Below are 14777 nucleotides of genomic sequence, written 5' to 3'. Positions count from 1 at the left end.
TTCTTATAACAATAGTCATCTTTATGGTAGGGTAATACCATTTTGTAGTTCCAAAAGGAGCCCTGAGCTAGAAGGAGCAAGTATGTCCTGCTGAATTATCCCAGTTTTGACACTTGCTGGAGGGTAGAGCAGAGAGTGGGATACTTTTCACTGTTTCCCTGTAATGTAGGAATAGAAAGCATGCTCCCTTATCTTTGTTACAGTCACATTTTATATGTACTCTTTTGGTAGCATATATATTTTAGTTATTTCTTTTAGACACTTGTTTTCCCCATTGATCTAAGAAAGGAGTCAAGTCCTTGAAGGCAGTAAATGGGGTCTAATTTGTTCCCAGCACCAAGTATGGTGCCAGATATGTTGTTGGTAGTTGGTAGACATATACTGAATTAAATTGAATGCTAATTAATTGAAGAATAGCATTAGGCATCTGAATCCTGCCTCGTTATCTTTTTTTCCCAATTTGTATCCTTTGGTAAAAGTATGCTGCATAAATACCAGACTTTTGGCACTTTTTTTTTTTCATTTCTTCTTTTTTCTTCCTCATTTTCATCTTCAAGATTCCTTGATTTAAGACTATGCTATCCAGTATGGTAGCCACTGTCCGCATGTGGCTGTTCATAAATATTTGGAAATGTGTCAGTCCAAATTGAGATGTGATTTTGAGGATTTAGTAAGATAAAAGGAATGTAAAATATCCTATTATGTATTTTATTGATTACATGTTGAAATGATAATATTTTGGATATATTGGGTTAAATAAAATATATCATAAAATTAATTTCACCTGTTTCCTTTTTACTTTTTAAAAATGTAGCTACTAGAAAATGTAAGATTAGGTATGTAGCTCACATTACATTTCTATTAGAGTGCTGATTTGAGGTCTGCTGAAGAGAAGACCTCTAGTAAGAGTACTATTTGTGGGTCTTTGACACTTCATCCATTTCTTAAAAAAAAAAAAAAAAAAAAAAAAAGAACTTATGTGAAGCTCTTGGCCTACTGCCTGGCTCATATTGGTTTTCAGTAAATATTAGCTCCAACATTTAAAGAATTTTTTGAGATCTCACTATAGTCAGGAACTGGACTAGGCCCCAGGAATAAAAGGAGGAATAAGATATGGTTCCTTTCTTCTAGGAACTTGAGTCTAGGAGAGGAGGTAGACATATAAATAGGTAAATACAATATGGTGTGAATACAGGCAATAATGGAAGAAATGTACAGTGTATATTATTAGTACAGAGGAAGAAATGCATAACTGTTGAGAGGGGCAATCAGAAAGTATGACTACAAGTTTGCCAGACTGATAGTGTGAGAAAGGGTATTTCAGGGTTTGGGAAGAGCTTTTGAAAGGAAAGGGAGGCTTTGAATAAGGTGTTCAGTAAGCTGGAAGCAAAATGTGAGGAAGGATGTGGACATTGAAGAGACTGTATTCTAGTAGCTAATATTTATTGGTTACTTGCTGTATTAGGCACTGTACTAATTACTGTACGTTATTTTCTGGAATCATACAACCTATAAAGTAGGTGCTATTATTGATTTTACCAAAACTGGGCTTTAGAGGATTTTAATTTTCTTAAGTTCATCACTGGCTGGTAGCAGAACTTACTTTAAAAATTGGGTCTGACTTAGTTCTTAACCAGTTTTTATATGGCTCTTTAGAAATCTGATCATAAAAAGACTTAAAGGGCCTTGCTGAAGGAGTTTAATTGATCATAGAAGCCACTGATTTTTGAAGTGTGTAGCTGGAGTTTTCAGATGTGACTCATAGGATACAATGGGAAGTGAAAAGGAAGTAAATGGTCAGAGCTGCTAACAGGCAGCTTTCTTCCACCCCTTCAAAACCAGTGTAGCTCCACTTTTCTTACTCTGTATATTGTGGTTTGATAAATTGAGGATTTTATGCAGGGGAATGATGTGTTCGAATATATGTTTTAGATTAATTTGGCAGCTCTGTGGAGGATGGACGGGAGCTAGTTTGGAAGGAGGGATTCTAGTTTAGAGGCTCTTGCTACAATATAGGGGTGAGAAGATAAGGACTGAACAGTGGAGCTATAGAAAAGAGCTACTTAGGATGTAAAATCAGTAATATTTGGTGATTGGATGTGGGGATTAAAGTAAGACCAAATACTATTTAATGATAAATTTTCTAGTCTCCTTTCTGTGTCATATCCCTGTTTCTCTGTATCTTACCTTCCCAACTTGTATCACTAGTGCTTAGTTTTTCTAATAAAAAACCAAATCTTGCCTTAATATTTAGAGAATCTACAACCTTCCTTGCTGCTGCCAGAGAAGGAATATAGGCATATAGTCAGATTAGATACCTTTGTTCATTCTCTCCCTACTGCTTTTGAAAGTTACTGCCCACTGTTGCAAGTCTTTTTAAAAATTAACATAATGCTGCACTCAGAGTTAAGAAATGGAAAGTTTGGGCGCCTGGGTGGCTCAGTTGGTTAAGCGACTTCCTTCGGCTCAGGTCATGATCCCGGAGTCCTGGGATCGAGTCCTGCATCAGGCTCCCGGCTTGGCGGGGAGCCTGCTTCTCCCTCTGACCCTATCCCCTCTCATGCTGTTTCTCTCTCTCTCTCTCTCTCTCAAATAAATAAATAAATAAAATCTTAAAAAAAAAAAAAAAAAGAAATGGAAAGTTTAACACCCAGCGTTTCTTTTGTTTTGTTACTTTTTCACTTACAATTTATATACTGATTTTTAATTTACAGCTAAAATTTTCACGAAGTGAACATATCTGTATAACCAGCACCCAGATCAAGAAACAAAGCATTATTAGCAACCCAGAAGTCCCCCCTCATACTCCCTTTTAGTCTCTATTGTCCCTTCAAAAGCAATCACTGATAGCTAATTTTGACCCCTTATGTAAGTCTGACCTACTTGTTTCTTCATTTTATTCTGGGAATACTGATTTGTAGAGAGAGTTAGGAATTCAAAAGACTAATCTATTATTTTCCTTCTTTCCATAGAACTTTTAGTTCAGTGCAACTTCAGAGTCAGGAACAATTTAAGTTGGTTTGTTTTTTTAATTGTGGGAATGTTTATAAATGTGTGTATGTCATTCTAACAGTATTGTTTCTTTTTATGGAGTTTTATGGTTTTCAAAGTGTTTTCTCATGTTCCTTTTGATCATCACAAAAAACATGTAAGGTTGACAATGTATGTCATGTGAAAGTATGATATTAGATGTCAATATTTGGGATAATAAAATTGGTTCTTGGTAATATATATTACTTGGTAGTATGGCTTATTTTCCTAGAATTAGTTAATTAATCTGATTTTTCTTTAAAAACTAATTTTTATGCAGGTTCTTGAATTAGTGTTGGAAAACTTTGTTTATCCATGGTACAGGTATGTTCTCTCTATAAGACCTTTTTTCTTTAGTGAATATAATTAAGTGTGCTAATGAAATTGTGTTACCAACAGTGGCCAGGATTTCTCAGCTTTGACACTATTGACGTTTTAGGCCAAGTAATTCTTTGTTGTGGGGGGCTGTCCTGTGCATTATAGGATATTTAGTAGAACCCCTGGCCTTTTCACATGAGATACTAGTAGCACCCCCTCATCCTTTTATTTGTGACCACCAAAAGTATCTTCAGAGATTGCCATATGTAACCTGAGAGGCATAATTGGCCCTAGTAAGAACCATAGATCTAGGCAATCATTTAACAGTTTAGTGATAGCAAAGAAGAAAAAACCTTGACTGCTTTTTGAAAGAAAATTAACTTAGAGAATTCCTCATCACTCCTAAATGGAGTGATTTAATTTTTTATTTTATTTTTTAATTGAATTTAATTTTTTAAAGTGATTTGGGAAGCATTCCATGGTCCTTTGTTGTTTCTTTTAAAGATTCCATTCATTTATTTGAGAGAGAGAGCAGAGAGCACAAGTGGGGAGTGGGAAGAGAGGGGCAGAGGAAGAGGGAGAAGAGACTCCTCACTGAGTAGGGAAGCCCGATGTGGGGCTTGATCCCAGGACCTCGAGATCATGACCTGAGCCAAAGGCAGATGCCCAACCGACTGAGCCACCCAGGCACCCCAATTTGATATTTTATATGCACTTTTTACATTTGAAATAATTGTACATTTAGAGGAAAGTTTATATTCAGATGTTTCACTAAATTGAAAGATAATTTTAATAGAATTTTCCTAGAATATTAATGTTTTTTCCAAAGTAACTTTATTTTTAGTATCTGCTATGGATATACAAGTGTCCTTTGCTTTGCAGGATATAGAAAATAGTTTAGATCTGTAAAATTAATCTAGTTTGAGAATCAGAAATTAAGATATATATTTAATAAATAAATGTTTTCTTACAAAACCATCATGTATTTAGTTACATATTTGAACACTTACACCTATATGACTTATAGATGTAATATTTAATGGCATATATCCTAATTTTATATATTTTGAATTTTCTCATTAAAAAATGCTAGTAGATGGGGCGCCTGGGTGGCACAGTCGTTAAGCATCTGCCTTCGGCTCAGGTCTTGATCCCAGGGTCCTGGGATTGAGCCCCGCATTGAGCCCCACATCGGGCTCCCTGCTCGGTGGGAAGCCTGCTTCTCCCTCTCCCACTCCCCCTGCTTGTGTTCCCTCTCTCGCTGTGTCTCTCTCTGTCAAATAAATAAATCTTTAAAAAGAAAAAAAAAATGCTAGTAGATGAGATGCTCTATATTATTAAACTTAATATCCAGTTTATATGCCATATTTTCCTGAAAAGCTATGAAAATTAATATTTTTATGTTGGATTCTGTCTTAAATATGGGGCATTTGCCATTTAAGTAAAGCTGATAGTAAGTCTTTTTCTAAAATGAATCCTCTTGTGAAGACTCCCCCCACCCCCACCCATGTTCTGACTCTTCATAAGAGCTGGCTGTATTTCTAAATGATAAAGTATGTATTTTCTCCTCAGTGTAGTTATTGATGCTGAAATAGTCACTTCCTTGGGATTAATAGTGGGAGGCTTGGTTGATACAATTATCTTCTTTATTCTGCCAAGGGATTTAATAGTACCATCTTCAAATTCAGGATATCATCATTATATATACCTTTCTTGCTTGCTTTGATTGGGGAAGTGTCCTAATTCTTCTAGGACCTCAAGACTTCAGGAAAATAAAAAGTAACTCCTCAGAAGAAGGTTGTCAAAATTTCTGTTTAAAAATGTTTGAGTTTCAGCTTATTTTCTTTCTCAAATAGAACACATATTTTTTTTACCTTTTAGAATTAGTTTATATTATTAACTATAAATATATTAAACTAATTTAAGATGTATTAATTTGTTACTCCTCTGAAATTATTCTTTATTTCTTAGAAATTTCTTTGATAATGCTTAGAAAATGATTGGAGTATTGTAAAAATACGACTTTGTACATGTGGTTGTCTACAGGGAAATATATACTACAATTTAGTTAATAATGATTATGTCTTGGTACTAGAATTATGGGAGATGTTTATTTTTTCTTTGTACATTTTTATTTTTAATTCTGTAATGTAATGCATTATTTGTTAAAAAAGCAAAGAAAAATAGGATAAATAAATGAAAAAGAAGAGGAAGTTCTAAACTTTCCTTGGTTTCTAGAAGGAGTAGCTGTGTATTTCTCTGAGCTTTTAAATGCTTGCTTTTCTCCTTAATTGAAGGGATGTAACAGATGATGAGTCCTTTGTTGATGAACTGAGAATTACATTACGGTTTTTTGCATCTGTCTTAATTCGAAGGATTCACAAGGTATATATTTATAATGAGAAATTTGGGAATTTGGGGTTTCATTAATACTAAAGAGATTTTTAAAAATCTTAGTTTTACTTTATCCTATACAGTATGTATTTTTTCTTCACTTTTAATTTTTTTAGATTAAAATATAAATGGGTCACTTTTAATTCATTGATAAATTGTGCTTTCTTTAATGCTTTATCTTGGTTTGTGGTAATTAGAAATAAAAAGACAGGTATAAAAAAAAAGTCATGTTCCTGTTAGATGAATTTACTGGGTAAATGGTGATGATTATGATCTACTTTAAAAAAAAATTTTTTTAAGCCATATTATGTTTATGTTTGGGTCTTTGCCTATATATAGTTATGGTGTGTTGGCTGTAGACACACATGCTTGTATACTGCCTTGTCCATTTGATAGAATTGGTATATATCTGCAATTAGTAAATAAAGATAAATCTTGTTAAATGTTTCTATACTTTGTTGAGAAATTAACAATATAGTCAACCACCATAGAAAAGATATGCAAAAAATATGAATAAGCAGTTCACCAAAGAAAAATAGAAAAATGGCCAATAAATATTGAAAATATGTTGTCTCACATCAAATAAATACCGTTTTTTGATGAGGTGCTATTCTGTTGCCTCTCAGATTGGGAACGATAAAGAATGATAATGTCTAGTAAGGGTGATTGCGGGGAAACAGGCAAAGCAAGTACAAATCCAAATTGGTATAATTCTTTTTTTTTAATTTAGTTTTATTTTATTATGTTATGTTAATCACATACATTACATCATTAGTTTTTGATGTAGTGTTCCATGATTCATTGTTTGTGTGTAACACCCAGTGCTCCATTCAATACGTGCCCTTTTTTTTTTTTTAATTTTAATATGTTATGTTAGTCACCATACAGTACATCATTGGTTTTTGATGTGGTGATCCACGATCCATTGTTTTCATATAACACCCAGTGCTCCATGCAGTACGTGCCCTCCTTAATACCCATCACTGGGCTAACCATTCCCCCTTCCCCCCTCCCCTCTAAAACCCTGTTTGTTTCTCAGGTCCATAGTCTCTCATGGTTCATTTCTCCCTCCAATTCCCCCCCCCCCCCAATTTTTCCCTTCCTTCTCCTAATGTCCTCCATGCTATTCCTTATGTTCCACAAGTAAGTGAAACCCTATGATAATTGACTTTCTCTGCTTGACTTATTTCACTTAGCATAATCTCCTCCAGGCCCATCATTGCGGAGGTAAAAGTTGGGTATTCATCCTTTCTAATGGCTGAGTAATATTCTATTGTATAAATGGACCACATCTTCTTTATCCATTCATCTGTTGAAGGGCATCTCGGCTCTTTCCACAGTTTGGCTATTGCGAACATTGCTGCTATGAACATTGGGGTGCATATGGCCCTTCTTTTCACTACATCGGTGTCTTTGGGGTAAATACCCAGTAGTGCAATTGCTGGGTCATAGGGTAGCTCTATTTTTAAATTTTTGAGGAACCTCCACACTGTTTTCCAAAGGACTGTACCAACTTCCATTCCCACCAACAGTGTAAGAGAGTTCCCCTTTCTCCACAACCTCTCCAACATTTGTTGTTTCTTTCCCTGTCCATTTTTTCCATTCTAACCGGTGTAAGGTGGTATCTCAATGTGGTTTTGATTTGGATTTCCCTGATGACTAATGATGATGAACATTTTTTCATGTGTCTGTTAGCCATTCGTATGTCTTCTTCAGAGAAGTGTCTGTTCATCTCTTCTGCCCACTTTTTGACTTGATTATTTGTTTTTTGGGTGTTGAGTTTGAGAAGTTCTTTATAGATCTTGGATACCAGCCCTTTATCTGTAGTGTCATTTGCAAATACTTCTCCCATTCTGTGGGTTGCCTCTTTGTTTTGCTGACTGTTTCCTTTGCTGTGCAGAAGCTTTTTATCTTGATGAAGTTCCAAAAGTTCATTTTTGCTTTTGTTTCACTAGCTTTTGGAGATGTATCTTGAAAGAAGTTGCTGTGGGCGAAGTCAAAGAGGTTACTGCCTATGTTCTCCTCTAGGATTTGGATGGATTCCTGTCTCCCATTGAGGTCTTTCATCCACTTTGAGTTTATCTTTGTGACTGGTGTTAGAGAATGGTTGAGTTTCATTCTTGTGCATGTGGCTGTCCAATTTTCCCAACACCATTTATTGAAGATACTGTCTTTTTTCCATTGCATGTTTTTTCCTGCTTTGTCAAAGATTATTTGACCATAGAGTTGAGGGTCCATATCTGGGTTCTCTATTCTGTTCCATTGGTCTATATGTCTGTTTTTGTGCCAGTACCATGCTGTCTTGGTGATCACAGCTTGGTAGTATAGCTTGAAATCAGGCAACGTGATGCCCCCAGCTTTGTTTTTCAACATTTCCTTGGCGATTCGGGGTCTTTTCTGATTCCATACAAATTTTAGGATTGTTTGTTCCAGCACTTTAAAACATGTCATTGGAATTTTGATCGGGATGGCATTGAAGGTATAGATTGCTCTGGGTAGCATAGACATTTTAACAATGTTTATTCTTCTGATCCCTGAGCATGGAATATTTTTCCATCTTTTTGTGTCTTCTTCAATTTCTTTCATGAGTGTTTTGTAGTTCCTAGAGTATAGATCCTTTACCTCTTTGGTTAGGTTTATTCCGAGGTATCTTACGGTTTTTGGTGCTATTGTAAATGGAATTGTTTCTCTAATTTCTCTTTCTACAGTTGCGTTGTTAGTGTATAAGAAAGCAACTGATTTCTGTGCATTGATTTTGTATCCTGCCACATTACCGAATTGCTGGATGAGTTCTAGTAATTTGGGGGTGGACTCTTTTGGGTTTTCCACATAAAGTATCATGTCGTCTGTGAAAAGAGAGAGTTTGACTTCTTCTTTGCCAATTTGAATACTTTTTATTTCTTTTTGTTGTCTGATTGCTGTTGCTAGGACTTCTAATACTATGTTGAACAATAGTCGCGAGAGTGGGCATCCTTGACGTGTTCCTGATCTTAAGGGAAAGGCTCTCAGCTTTTCCCCATTGAGGATGATATTCCCTGTGGGTTTTTCATAGATGGATTTTATGAACTTGAGGAATGTTCCTTCTATCCCTATATTCTGAAGAGTTTTAATCAGGAAAGGATGTTGTATTTTGTCCAGTGCTTTTCTGCATCAATTGAGAGGACCATATGGTTCTTCTCCCTCCTCTTATTAATGTGTTCTATCACATTGATTGATTTGTGAATGTTGAACCAACCTTGCATCCGGGGATAAATCCCACTTGGTCGTGGTGGATGATCCTTTTAATGTATTGTTGGATCCTGTTTGCTAGGATATGTTGAGGATTTTGTAATCCATATTCATAAGGGATATCGGTCTGAAATTCTCCTTTTTGATGGGGTCTTTGCCTGGTTTGGGGATTAAGGTAATGCTGGCCTCACAGAATGAGTTTGGAAGTTTTCCTTCTGTTTCTATTTTTTGAAACAGCTTCAGTAGAATAGGTATTATTTCTTCTTTGAATGTTTGGTAGAATTCCCCAGGGAATCCATCAGGCCCTGGACTCTTGTTTTTTGGGAGCTTTTTTGATCACTGCTTCAATCTCGTTACTGGTTATTGGCCTATTCAGGTTGTCAGTTTCTTCCTGTTTTAGTCTTGGCAGCTGATAGGTTTCCCGGAAGGCCTCCATTTCATCCAGATTGCTCAGTTTATTGGCATATAGTTGTTGATAATAATTTCTAATAATTGTTTCTATTTTCTTGGTGTTAGTCATGATTTCTCTCCTTTCGTTCATAATTTTATTAATTTGGGTCCTTTCTCTTTTCTTTTGGATAAGTCTGGCCAGTGGTTTATCGATCTTATTCTTTCAAAGAACCAGCTTCTAGGTTCGTTGATCTGATCTACTGTGTTTCTGGTTTCTAATTCATTGATTTCTGCTCTAATTTTAATTGTCTTCTAATGAGTGGCTTAGGCATCGTTTGTTGCTTTTTCTCTAGTTCTTTAAGGTGTAGAGTTAGTTGGTGAATTCGGGATTTTTCTATTTTTTTGAGTGAGGCTTGGATGGCTGTGTATTTCCCCCTTAGGACTGCCTTCGAGTATCCCATTGGTTTTGGACCAATGTGTTTTCGTTCTCATTGATTTCCATGAATTGTTTTAAGTTCTTTGATTTCCTGGTTGACCCAAACATTCTTGAGCAGAGTGGTCTTTAGCTTCCAAGTGTTTGAATTTCTGCCAAATATTTTCTTGTGATTGAGTTCCAGTTTTAGAGCATTGTGGTCTGAGAATATGCAGGGAATAATCTCAATCTTTTGGTATCGTTTGAGACCTGATTTGTGACCCAGTATGTGGTCTATTCTGGAGAAAGTTCCATGTGCACTCGAGAAGAATGAGTATTCTGCTGTTTTAGGATGGAATGTTCTGTAAATATCTGTGAGGTCCATCTGGTCCAATGTATCATTCAAAGCTCTTGTTTCCTTGTTGATTTTCTGCTTAGATGATCTGTCCATTGCCGAGAGTGGAGTATTGAGGTCTCCTACAATTAATGTATTGTTATCAATATGACTCTTTATTTTGGTTAACAGTTGGCTTATGTAGATGGCTGCTCCCATGTTGGGGGCATAGATATTTACAATTGTTAGATCTTCTTGTTGGATAGACCCTTTAAGAATGATAGAGTGTCCTTCTGTGTCTCTTATTATAGACTTTAGTTTAAAATCTAATTTGTCTGATAAAAGAATTGCTACCCCAGCTTTCTTTTGAGGTCCACTGGCATGGAAGATGGATCTCCATCCCTTCACTTTCAGTCTGGATGTATCTTTAGGTTCAAAATGAGTCTCTTGTAGGCAGCATATGGATGGGTCCTGTCTTTTTATCCAATCTGCAACCCTGTGCTGTTTTATGGGAGTGTTTATGCCATTCACGTTGAGAGTGATTATTGAAAGATATGAATTAATTGTCATCATGTTGCCTGTGAAGACGTTGTTTTTATAGATTGTCCCTGGAAATTTCTGTTGTAGATCACTCTTGGGGTCTTTCTCCTTTTATAGAACCCCCCTTAATAGTTCTTGCAGGGCTGGCTTAGTGGTCACATATTCTTTCAGTTTCTGCCGGTCGTGGAAGCTCTGCCTCTCTCCATCCATTCTAAATGAAAGCCTTGCCGGATAAAGTATTCTTGGCTGCATGTTCTTCTCATTTAGTACCCTGAATATGTCTTGCCAGGCCTTTCTGGCTTGCCAGGTCTCTGTGGATAGGTCTGACGTTATTCTGATGTTCCTCCCTCCGTACGTAAGGAATCTCTTCCCCCTAACTGCCTTTAAGATGGTTTCCTTGGTTCTAAGATTTGCAGGTTTTTTTTTTTTTTTTTAAGATTTTATTTATTTATTTGACAGAGAGAGACACAGCGAGAGAGGGACACAAGCAGAGGGAGTGGGAGAGGGAGAAGCAGCCACCCCGCAGAGCGGGGAGCCCGATGTGGGACTCGATCCCAGGACCCTGGGATCATGACCTGAGCCGAAGACAGTCGCTTAATGGACTGAGCCACCCAGGCGCCCAGATTTGCAAGTTTTACTATTACATGCCAGGGTGTTGCCCTGTTTTCCTTGATCTTAGGAGGGGTCCTCTCTGCCTCTAGGACTCGAATGTTTGTTTCATTCCCCAGATTAGGGAAGTTCTGAGCTACGATTTGCTCAAATACATCTTCTAGTCCTCTCTCTCTCTCTCCACTCCCTCCGGGATTCCAATTATTCTGACATTGAAACGCTTCATGGTGTCACTTATTTCTCTGATTCTATTTTCTTGGCTTCTGAGTTGTTTTTCCCTGGCCTTCTCTTTTCCCTTTTTATCTATTATATTGTCTTCCAGGTCGCTTATTCGCTCTTCTGCCTCACTTACTCTAGCTGTTAGATTATCTAGATTGGATCTCATTGATAGCATTTTTAAGTTCTGCCAATTCAGCTTTCATTTCTGCCCTTAGAGACTCTATGTTGCCATTAATTGATTTCTCCATTCTAGCCATTGTTTTCACAATTGCTAGCCTGAGTTCCATCTCCAACATCTTGGTTATATCTGCATCCATTTGTAAATCTGCAGCATAAGTCATAATCTCTGAGTGTTTTCTGTTTTGGGGGCTGCTCCTCCTAGTCATTCTGTTGATGGGTGTTTGAAGGAATGTATAGAGTCCAAATTATTGACCAGAACCCAAGCAAGATGCACCTGTATTCTTGGGACCTTAGGGTTGCTGGCCTCTTGTTTTCCCAGCCTTTCTTCTGCAGGACGGGCCTGCCGCGCTGTTACTCATAGAACCCTGTTTGGGCGGAGTTGCGCTGTCCCCCTGTGGCGGGGGATGGGCTCAGCGGGAATCAGTTTTTGGGGCTTTTGTTCTCTGGCGGCTTTCTCTGGCGGCTTTCCGCATCTGTTCTGCAAGTCAGAGCAGAAGAGACCGTTTCCAACCCTCTGCCTCAGAGCAGAGAGACCTCGGTCTGTTCTTCAGTGAGCTCTCCAGGCCACACCGTCTCTGTTTCTGTCTGTGCTGCTATAAACTGCAGCGTCCTGGGTTGTGCGCCCCTCCGCAGCGCTCCCAGTCCTGCCTCCAGTTCGGGGCACGTCTCTGCCCTTTGTGCTTCTAAAAATGCCAGCCGCTCCCATTTCTCACATGTGACCCCACTGCTCCGGGTTCCCGCCCCAGGGGCTGCCCTTAAGTCCTATCCCCACCTCTGCTGGTCTGTGGGTCTGTGCCCCGTCCCCAGCGAGTGAGGCTGTGGCTCACCAGTGGTGTAGGATCCCCACGGCCAGGCACCCTCCTGCTGCCGTTTATACTCCGATATCTGCCCGCGGAATCATGGCTCCCCGCTTCGTACCTCAAAACCAACTGCCTGCGATATTCTGTTTGTTGAGATCCAGATTTTCTTACATCTCAGACTGGTTTCGTGGGTGCTCAGAGTGGTCTGGTAGATATCCAGCTCAATTCCGGGGACCGGTTGAAATAGGGTCCCTTATTCCTCCACCATCTTTCCCCCCTCCAATATGTGCCCTCTTAGTACCCATCACCAGGCTAACCCATCCCCCCCCCCAGAAACCTCAGTTTGTTTCTCAGAGTCCATAGTCTCTCATGGTTCGTCTCCCACTCTGATTCCCTCCCCTTCATTTTTCCCTTCCTACTATCTTCTTTTTTTTTTTTTTTTTTTTTTAAACATATAATGTGTTATTTGTTTCAGAGGTACAGGTCTGTGATTCATCAATCTTACACAATTCACAGTGCTCACCATAGCACATAGCCTCCCCAATGTCTGTCACCCAGCCACCCCATCCCTCCCATCAATCAGAGAAAGACATGTATCATATGATCTCACTGATATGAGGAATTCTTAATCTCAAATTGGTATAATTCTTATACTGGAAGGCAGTTTGGTAATCTTTATTAAAAGACTTAAAAATGTCTATACTCCCAAGTTTAGTTCTGTTTTTGTTAATATATTTTAAAGAAATATTTACAGATGTATGTAAAAATGTATGCCCAGAGATTCATTGTAGTATAATTTATAATAAGGAAAACTGAAAAGGAAAGCTGACGTCTAATGATAAGATTGTTGATTAAAATATATTACAAGCCGGGGCTCCTGGGTGGCTCAGTTGGTTAAGTGACTGCCTTCAGCTCAGGTCATGAGCCTGGAGTCCCGGGATCAAGTCCCGCATCGGGCTCCCTGTTCAGCGGGGAGTCTTCTTCTCCCTCTGACACTCCCCCTCTCATGTGCTCTCTCTCTCTCTCTCATTTTCTCAAGTAAATAAAATCTTAAAAAAAAAAATATATATATATATATATATAGTATATGCCAATTACAGAATTCTGTGCAGCTATGAAAAATCATTTTATAGAATAGTACTTATTTACATGAGAAATTATTTTTCTTACATAATCAAGTGGAAGAGGCTGGAAAATAATATATGTGGTATTTTTCCACATTGAAAACAAAGCTCACATATTAAAGCTTGTTAATACATATATTAACGGTGCATATATATCCTTATCACTGTTAACTCTTACTTTCATGGTGGGTTGATGCTGATTTTTGGTTCTTTCTGTGCATTTCTGTTCACCTTTTTTTTTTTTTGGTATGAGTTTTTTTTACCATTTTATAAACAGAAACAAGTTGATAAAATTATTCATCTTGTTTAATAAAGATCTCAGGCAGCTGTATAGATTATTTAACTGGAGTAAAAGATTTGGTAAAAATATCAATTGGTTGGTGATAAGCCACTTAAATTACAACTTAAAGTCAAATAAAATGATCAAAAAGCTGACTCATTACAATAAATTTATAGGTATTACTTAGTAGAATAGCTCTGCTCAGTTAGGCTTTGCGATAGCCTAGTGATTTTAAAATCATAGTACTTCATACTTGGATTGCATTATATGTATTTTTTGGTAACAGCTTTATTGAGGTCTACTTTGTATACCAGACAGTTCACCTATTTAAAGTGTATAATTCAGTGGTTTTTAGCATATTTCTGGATTTACACAGCCATCACCACAATTTTACAGCATTTTTATCACCCACAAAGAGACCTCATACCCTTTAGCCATAAACCCTTGTTCTCTCATCTTCTTAGATCTAGCCAATAGCCAGTCTACTTTCTGTCTCTATAGATTTGTTTATTCTGGACATTTCATATAAATGGAATCACGTAATATGTGGCCTGTTCTGATTGGTTTTTTTGACTTGGCATAATGTTTCCAAAGTTCATCCATGTTAATGATGTAGCATGTATCAGTACTTCTTTCTTTTTTTATGTCTAAATAATATTCCATTGTGTGTGGATATGCCATATTTTGTTTATTCATCCATCAGTTGATGGACATTTGGATTATTTCCACTTTTTTGCTATTATGGATAATGCTGCCATAGCATTTGTGTACAAGTGTTTTTGATGGTTGTAGGGATATATGTTTTCATTTTTCTTTCGTATATACTTAGGAGTATAATTGTTGAGTCAAATGGTAACTCTATTTAAGTTTTTGATTAACGGCCAGACTCTTCAAAGTGGCTGCACCATTTTTACATTCC

At 37.4% G+C, this 14777-nt stretch overlaps 1 protein-coding gene across 11 annotated transcripts in view; it reads left to right on the top strand.

Moving 5' to 3' along the window:
* Window positions 1-14777, top strand: part of SNX14 (sorting nexin 14) — a 94082-nt gene that overhangs the window by 22413 nt on the left and 56892 nt on the right. For all 11 annotated transcript variants that reach the window (XR_010413685.1, XR_010413686.1, XR_010413687.1 and 8 more), the window contains exons 5-6: window positions 3311-3354; window positions 5646-5733. Coding sequence is in view for 8 of the 11 variants with exons in the window: in XM_064597829.1 (XP_064453899.1) it covers window positions 3311-3354; window positions 5646-5733 (132 nt within the window). In the remaining 3 variants the exon portion in view is untranslated. The remainder of the gene's footprint in view (window positions 1-3310; window positions 3355-5645; window positions 5734-14777) is intronic.

The sequence above is a fragment of the Mirounga angustirostris genome, unplaced genomic scaffold (assembly GCF_029215605.1).
Source record: "Mirounga angustirostris isolate CCGP_5_RB_7025 unplaced genomic scaffold, mMirAng1.0.hap1 SCAF_8, whole genome shotgun sequence".
NCBI classification, from domain to species: Eukaryota; Metazoa; Chordata; class Mammalia; order Carnivora; family Phocidae; genus Mirounga; species Mirounga angustirostris.
The sequence above is the reverse complement of the archived record's forward strand: the minus strand, read 5'-3'. Positions and strand labels throughout refer to the sequence as shown.